Source organism: Saccoglossus kowalevskii, chromosome 8 (assembly GCF_978046115.1).
Source record: "Saccoglossus kowalevskii chromosome 8, keSacKowa6.1, whole genome shotgun sequence".
In the NCBI taxonomy this organism is placed as follows: domain Eukaryota; kingdom Metazoa; phylum Hemichordata; class Enteropneusta; family Harrimaniidae; genus Saccoglossus; species Saccoglossus kowalevskii.
Genome location: NC_140648.1, coordinates 8,081,787 through 8,090,956, shown reverse-complemented (window position 1 = coordinate 8,090,956; position 9,170 = coordinate 8,081,787). Strand labels below are relative to the sequence as shown.

The following is a 9,170-nucleotide window of genomic DNA, read 5'->3' as shown; positions in this document are numbered from 1 at the left end:
TACGTACATATAACAATTTCAAATCTAAGTACTCTTTGAAACCATACTTGGAATATGTAAATGATGTCAAACACAGAGTTGCCATCACTAAATTTAGAATTTCTGCACATAAACTACCAATAGAGAATGTAAGATATTTACAAATACCACCAGAGGAAAGTGTATACATGCTATTCGACGATATAGCTGAGATGCATGCTTTCTTAGATTGCAAGAACCCGGAGATGGAAACTGCTTGTTGCCAATTTTTCAGAACAATCTCAATGCACAATAAATAATTTGAGAGTTTGCCTAAGCAGATCATGTTTAAGAAACTGTTGAGATAGTTTCATTGTCAACAGTCTATATTGGAGTCTATATTATTTAGAGTCAAATATTCTATTCTACGTGTTACTTAACTATCAGCTTTGCCAGCCAAGGTTCGAATTCGTCCGTGGGCAGAGCAGAGTGTGAGCTATATACATATACATGTATATAGCTCGCGAAACCGTGGATTTCAAGTTGGAAGATAATTCACTGCAAACATACACGTGACCTACCAGTACCCACCTATAAAAGTCAAAGAATCGTCAGGATTTCTGGCTGGCTAAGTTAGGTGGATACTTCGAATCTATTTGCTGCTAACAAATGAGTTCCGCCGGTTCGCGCCCGCGGTTTGTGCCACCGATGCAATCCGGCCTTTTGCAATTGTATTCTACGCCCCCATGAGACCCAGCCCCGTTTTACGCTATGTTTTGTATATTCTCTGTCCAGGAGAAGTATCGAAGAGTTGACCACTCACATCGAAATATGATAATGGGTTCTTCGCTGTGCGTTACGGTGAACCATCGAACGCGATGCGAAGTTTCCAAATCATGTCACCTGGGGGCGCTGCTATCACTGCCCAGTGCGAAAAGCTTTTCTACGAGAAACTATTTCTTGATATCTCCACAGTCCCTCAACAGTGGAGGGACTGTGATATCTCAAAACTTTGACCGGTTTTAAAGGTAGGAGGATTTGAATGTGGGTCTATCAATCATGAGTTTGATGCAACAACCCCTATGCACAGGGGCGGATCCAGCAAAATGTATTGGGGGGGGGGGGGGGGGTTCTATAGGTCGAATACACGGGACCGTGCGATTCGGACGATGCTATGCGTAATCCAGATGCATTTTCATGCGTTTGGAGAGGGCCATGGCCCCCTTGGATCCGCCACTGCCTATGCAACCAGTGACCGGTATACATTATACAGAAACATGTCTGATTAAATTGCCATTACGTACTGGTACTCTTGACAAATAGTTACTTTTTTTTTATTTATATACGATAAACATTTGTGCAATAGTTTGTCCCGTTTCTGAATTGAACACAAAGTACTTTGACACTTTTGAGACACAATGAAATGAGAATTATTTATATATTTTTGCACAATACTTTTGATTCTGTTGATATAAAATTTGTGACTTTTCACTCCCTAGCACAAGATTACTATCATCTGTTTAAACATGTAATGACCAATTTTCTACAGGTTTGATATGATTGAATGTGCATTTTTTTCATGTTGGCCAACCGATGGCAAATTTAGAAGAATTTACTTCCGAACATAACATTTCAGACATGCCTAGAACTTTCATTGCATCCATATGCACCAAATCAAAGATCTCTGCTGGCACAATTAGGTTTTTTTTAAATGCATTACAATTGGGCATTTCGAAAATGCAAGAAACCAAATATCACATGTGTAATCTTGTTTTCAAAATTATTGTAGATCTGTATGTTAACCACGGAACTGTGCATAGCTTTGCAGACTGGTTTGGTAATTAACCTTTTTGGAAATATTTTTGACTCCCGTGTGCGAAGCACAAAAGGGAGTCTTTGCAGTTACCCTGTCTGTATGTCACTTTTTTTGTTCCACCGTTATCTCAAGAACCACTATTCAAATTTTGGTGAAACTTGGTACATAGATGCTCTGGGATAATGCGCAGAGTTGATTAGGTTTTGGTAAAAATCTATGAATATTAATTACCTAATTTGCATGATAATTAGCTGATTTTTAGCTGTTATTCCACTGATATCTGAAGAACCACTCATTGGATTTTGATGAACTTGGCACATGGATGTCTGAACTAGTGCGCAGATTTGATTAGTTTTGGGTAAATTACCTAATTTACATAATGATTAATAAATTTTCAGCTTTTCCACTGATATTTCAAGTACTAATCATAACATTTCAATAAAACGTGGTACATAGATGTCATATGACACTGCACAGACCTGGTAGTTTTTAGGGTAATATCAGTGCATATTAATTACCTAATTTGAATAATTAATTAATTTTCAGCTTTTGATATTTCGAGTAGTAATGATCACGTTTCAATGAAACTTGGGACAGTTACTTGAGAACTGTGCAAAGACCTAATTAGTTTTTTTGTGTAAATATTTGTGCATATTAATCACCTTATTAGCATAATTAGTTAATTTTCAGCCTTTCACCTGATATCTCAAGTACTAATCATCACATTTCAATGAGACTTGCAACATAGATGTTCTAGGACTATGCTGAGACCTGATTAATTTTGGGATAAATAATTGTGCCTATTAATTACCTAATTTGCATAATTAGTTAATTTTTTGCTGTTCTATGGCTGTTGCACTGATGTTTAAAAACCACTCATTGGATTTCAATGAAACTTTTAAAGAGTACCCATCACATTTCAATGAACCTAGGACTATACACCATTTAGTTTTTGGTAAATATTTATGCTTCTTAATCACCTAATTAACATAATTAATACTGATATCTCAAGTATTGATCATCACATTTGAATAAAACTTGGTACATACATGCTCTAGGACAATAGACAGCCTGATTAATTTTGGGTTAAAATCTGTTCATATTAATTCTCTAATTAGAATAATAATTAATATTTTTTTGGTTCTAATCACATTTCAGTGAAACTTGGTACATTGTGCAGACCTTATTAGTTTTACACTTAAATCTGTTCATATTAGTTACCTTATTTGCATAATTAGTTTTCTGCGTTTCCATCAATATCTCTAGTACAAGTAATTTTGAATTAATTTTTAATGTGTTCCCAATACTATCAGCACACAGGAGTTCTTTCTAAGCTTTCTTTGATTATAACATGTTAAGGCTTTAGTATTCATCAGCCCCAAACTAACCATAACAATGTAGTGAAAAATCAAGGCATTATCAGTATAATCCATACAGTTTGGATAATTTAAAATTTACACATAGCACTATATACAAACATCTATTTTACAGCACATTTTTGTGTGCGAGCAATGTTACAAAGTACGCTATTATTTCCTGTCATTAACAAAGTTAATTTTCTGCAGAGGGTTTTACCAGCTACTAAATACCCACAAATCTGTAAATCTGTTCTGGTCTGCAAGTATCCATAATCTTCAGATTGACTATCAATCAATCGCATTTAATAGCTGATTGCGTTCGTTAGGTATCACTACTAACAGGCTACAATAAAGATGACTGACAACTTTGTTCCTCACAGAAAATCAGTTTTATTCTGCATTATAAGTGTAATATTTAATTTTTGAAACCTCGACTTGCACGACGACCACGAGCCTTCTCAAATTTACGGCCTTTAGCTCGTACAAATGGTTTAGTGTGGCTGTTTGGTACACCAGGAGCTTTTCCAAAGTGCCTGTATGCTTTACGGGATTTTCGTGGACCTGAAAATCAAAAAAAAAATAGTCAATCAGTAGTTAGTGACATATTTGAATATATTACATGCCTATCACTGAATAGACTTCAGTCTTCTCAATGATCTAAAAAATAGTTGGTAGCCATATTGAAACATTTACAAATTACAATCTTTTGATAATCAAGTGATTATAATTTGCAGTCATGGAAATATATATTGACATTTTATGAAATGGTCTGTTTAAAGTCCGATTTATACGCGACCATGAAATACAATGCGTTCGATTTACAAAAGAGCAAGTACAAATCTTGTGTGCCTAGAGTATTTGAGAGCATTCAAAATGAATTCAAATTTAAGTTTGGCGTTTCAAACAAGAAGATGGGCGACTATTATTGAGATGCACAACTTGCGATCAGTATTATTGAAGTTAATATTACTTAAAATAAACTTGATTGTACATCTGTGGTTTTCAGTCTAATTTAACACATGTTTTGAGATATTAGAAATGGGGCTAATAATTAGATAGTTAATATACATTTAAACTCATCGTGCGAATTACACAAATGAATTATTGTGCAAATCAAGCAATTATTGTGCATAGAATCAACCCATAGGTCTGTATTGTTCAAGAGTACATATGTCCCAAGTTTCATTATAATGTAATAAATAATCCCGGAAAAATTTCTGGAAAGCTGAAAAGTCAATTATTATGCAAATTAGATAATTTTTATGGATGTATATATACGAAACAAATTAGATCGTAGCATTGTCCTTATGTACTTGAAATATTGATGGAAAAACTGAAAACTGACTATTAGACAAATCAGGTAATTATTATGAACAAATATTAATGTGACTGGAATATTACAGACCATTTGTGCACCAAGTTTCATTGAAATGTGATTAGAACCAAATTAATTAATCACCAATTATGCATTGTTATGCAAATTAGGTAATTCATGTGCACAATTTTTTTCGTAATGCAATTATGTACCAAGTTTCATTGAAATTAAATTAGTACTCAAGATATCAGTGGAAAAGCCAAAAATTGACTGATCATTATGCAAATTATGTGATTAATATGCATGGTTTTTACCCAAAACTAATCAAATCTGTGCATTAGTCCAGAGCATCTATTACCAAGTTTAATCAAAATCCAATGATTGGTTCTATAAATATCAATGGAACAGTTAGATAATTATCATGCAAATTAGGCAATTAATATGCATGGTTTCAACCGAACCATCATCAAATCTGCAAATTAGCCCAGAGCATCAAAAAACAACAGTTCTTGAGGTACAAGTGAAACAGACAAATTATGAGTGCTGCTTATGTTTCATGCAGATCGTAGAATTTAAGAAAATGGCAAAATACAGAAATATGCTATGATCTTGGAAGATTCCCTTTAAAAACAAGTCATTGTCAATGACACGTCCCCGTTCCGTTCATATTTGAGTGACGTATACATTCAAAGCAGATCATGACCGAAATGCACCTGCATATGTACAACACATTGTGCTAAATCTGAACAAAATCCATCCATGCATGACTGAGATCCGGTTCTGGAATTGTGAAAATACGTGATTTTGATGCATTTTCGGCCTTAAAATGGCTATCATTCCACTATTGTTAAGCAGATCATGAAACAAATGCACATATCTATTTGTGACATGATGTACCATGTGTGTGTGAAGTTTGAACTTGATCAATCCAGACATGTCTTGGATACGGATCCAGAACTGAATTCTTTAACAAAATGGCCGCCAGTCAGCCATTTCGAACTTGATCCGAAAAAAAAAAAAGACGTGCATCAAGGTCCTATTATGTTTAATGTATGTACCAAATTTGAATGAAATCCGTCCATGCATAACTGAGATCCGGGTCCGGAATGGTGAAAATGTGCGATTTCAATGCATTTTCGGCCTTAAAGCGGCCGCTATTCAGCTATCATTAATCAGATCATGAAACAAATGCATGTGCATATGTCCCATATAATGTGTGATGTATGAGTGAAGTTTGAACTTAATCGGTCCATGCATGTTCGAGATACAGGTGATCACGGACGGACGCACACAGGGCAAAACATAAGTCCCCGTTTTCGGACTGCGTCCGAACGGGGACTAAAAATACAGACAAATTGACAGAAGTATGTGGGAAAAAACCTAAAATATGTATTCATTACAAACACTGATGACACACTAATCTGACATTTTTTACCACTATTTGAATTCAGAAGATAAACGCCCTGAGTACTCTAAAATTGTTACAGTGGTGGTGGTGGTGGTGGTGGTGGCTACAACAACAACCCAAATCCGGATAGGCAGAAATGCACACAAGTTTTTAGCAATGACCATTCAGCCATATTGAACCAGAATCAAAAAAAAACTTACCTTGAAGGAGCACTGTGTTTTGTCCTCTAGGAGATCGCAGAGCTAACTGATCAAAAGTGATGATTTCACCCCCAGATTTGAGAACACGAGAACGAGCACCCTCTGTCACATGCAGTGCACATATCTATACAGAATAAAAAGCAAGAGAATGAAAGAAAACCTGGAAAACTAAAACTGCTAATTTATTTGCATGACAATTTTTCTTGCGGTTTAATTAGATATTCATCATGTAGTCTAAAACCAATGTAATCAATTCAATGTTAACCACATTTTACAGCACTGAAATAAACTGATGAGGTTTGTTTTGACTTGGCCTCTTTGATTCCAACAGCTAGCACCCATTGACAGGGCTGCTGGGTATACCGGTACACAATTTTTTCGCTCTCGATTTTAAATATGGTTCTACACGATGTCGTTCATATTTAAATCACAAATGACTAGCCCTGTTCATTGATATTTTTTAATCATGTTGCAGATGGTGCTCCGTCGATAGTTTAATTTGTAGGGGGGAATGTTTTTCAAAATCAGATTTTGAGTGAAATAATTAAATGGTAAATTTTTGAATGCAACAAGTGTTGTAAACTTTAATTCAATGAATCATTTGATCATAAGCATACAACTCAATTTCAAATTTCAGCACTCCATCAAATATATTGAAACTTTTAATACGCTAAATTACAATGGTTAAATGCAAAGTCGTAACAAAAACACCACTAAGAATCTTCTAGGTATATTGCAATGCTCCAAGGAAAATTGATATGAAGTAAGTATTTTCATGAAAAGTTTATTTTCATGCTCGCTGTAAAACAAACATTCTTGGACTAATCAATTAAACATATGAACTAAATTGATCATAGTTATGGAATTTGAATTAATTTACTCTAAACAACAATAAAGAACAATGATCATCAATCTACTTACTTTGAGTTTAGGAATCTGAAATATCCTCAGATCATCTGTGACTGTTCCTACAATAACAGCAGTTTTGTTATCACGTCCTGGTTTTTTCATTTGACGAGTCTGTGAATGAGTTCCAATCGACATATTAAGAACTTATCATTAACAATATATGAATATAAATCCAAAAGTTTTCATCTTCTTGAGAATTCAGTATTCATATTATTAAAAATATATATAAATTTAAATACCTGGCGCAAAGTAAATTAACCACTGTTGCACACTATATTCACACTGCTTTTAACAAACAAAATTTATAAACTTGACTTTTTTATTTCAATTTATGTACAAGTTTTTTCATAAAATGTTATTTTTACACACTAATAGAAACTTTTTTCTAAGATGCAACAAGCTATTATTATTACCACTTTAGAATATGGGATTACAGAAGTGCACCACAAACTAAAACTTGCATTTATTGTATCACTAAAATCAGCCTGCCTGTCGTAGGCAATACTAGCAAGCTGAACTTGTTTGATTTTGACTGCTTTGTTTTAATTTGCTCCCAAGAAGAACATAAATGTGAACACAAATTTGTTTCATACACCTAGCTGGCAATCTGTTCAGCTAATTGACTGATAATATAGCTGTATGGCAAGCAATGATCATTTCAGAGAGCCAGATCTATTTATTTGGATGCAACATATCAGCCAATGGTATTGCTAGTTATGCGTTAACAAAACAATTCTTCGACTTAACATTCAATTGTTTTAGGATCTGTGATTAATACAGCTCACATTACCAAACATTAAATTTACCAACAATGTGAAAAAGGGTTTTCCAACACCAAGCATCCCATATTTAATAGTACATCATATCCCCCTCCAAATGTCACTTACCACTCTAGCAATAGACATGGGTTGGCGGTTTGCTCGGCTCATGAACAAACGCTTCAAGACGATCATATTATACTTGGCACCAGTTCGGCGAGCCAAAAACCTGTACAGCTGTCAACATAATATAGCAAAACATTAATTTGATTTGAAAAAACAAGTTCCATATTGATGCTCAGACAAGAGTCAAAATATACATTTGTACAATATTGCAGGGCAAGTCAAAGATAAAGACTCGTTAACAATGGTAATGAATACATCTACCCCTCCCACCAATATACTGTAAAATACTTTATTTTTTAGCTGGAATTAATTTTCGCCGAAACAACTTTTTTTTTTTTTTTGTGTGGAATACATTTTCACTGATTTTTGACGAGTTGAATGTAAAATATAGGAAAAAAGGTATATTCGCTGGATTATATTTTCACTGAATCATTCCTTCAGCGAAAATTAATTCCAAGCGAAATTAAAGTATTTTACAGTAACTAGGGTTGTCCTGGACCTGTGGTTGAAATTCGGGAGCTATTTAATTTTGTTGTTGTTTTGAGTTGCTTCAGAGTTTTAAATTAACCAACTTTACAGGAAAAAAACGAGTTCTATTGTTACTTTACATGTTCACGTTAATTTAAATTGTCGAATTTTACTTATCAATAATTAATGTGTTTACAAATATTCCAGTTGGTCGCTAGACTATTGCCTTCCACACATGGGATACGATACTACGGATGCGTAGTCTCTGGGTCTAAAATCCAATAAACTGTCACGTCCAACTCAAAATCATAACATTACACCCAACGTGCATAGCATGCATTTTGATTTATCTTAAGCTCTTAACTTAAAGTCGCACGTCACAACCATACAACAGTGTGCGTGTTACTGTCAGTGTTTATACCTTGACGAGCAGTCTGAGATAGACATCCTTGCTTCTCGGTTTCTTTCTGTGAACCTTTCTCAGGTTCCGATGGTTGAGGTCTATACCCTAAAATAAAACATTGGATGGAGACTTTAATCTATAAGGAACGGTATTACATTCAATTGCGAAGAAAATATAGTTAACAGAAGCAGATGTAAACGGATTTAGAAGGAGAGGTTACATTTCAATAAACTCACCATCTTGTTCGTCGACGGAAGAGATCGAATACTATTGCATGCTGGGTGATATGACCTTGCATGACCTACAATATTTTGCGCTAAATCCGTTTTACTGGGAACATATTTTTTACTTGACAATTAGTAAAATAGCGAGGCTTATATAATTCCACAGAGTTGTAATACATATCAATTATTAAGTTCTAAATTTACAGTTTGAGCTGCAGACTTTAAAG

At 34.5% G+C, this 9,170-nt stretch overlaps 1 protein-coding gene across 1 annotated transcript; it reads right to left on the bottom strand.

Annotated features, from left to right (window-relative positions):
• Positions 1-3,498: 3,498 nt before the first annotated feature.
• On the bottom strand, positions 3,499-9,016 carry LOC100371712 (large ribosomal subunit protein eL18-like). Its single transcript, XM_002733382.3, has 6 exons — positions 8,956-9,016; positions 8,738-8,824; positions 7,852-7,959; positions 6,977-7,075; positions 6,056-6,179; positions 3,499-3,693 (listed from the first exon to the last, which is right to left on the bottom strand). The coding sequence occupies exons 1-6, from the start codon at positions 8,956-8,958 to the stop codon at positions 3,548-3,550; spliced, it is 567 nt and encodes a 188-aa protein (XP_002733428.1). The 5' UTR covers positions 8,959-9,016; the 3' UTR covers positions 3,499-3,547.
• Positions 9,017-9,170: the final 154 nt, after the last annotated feature.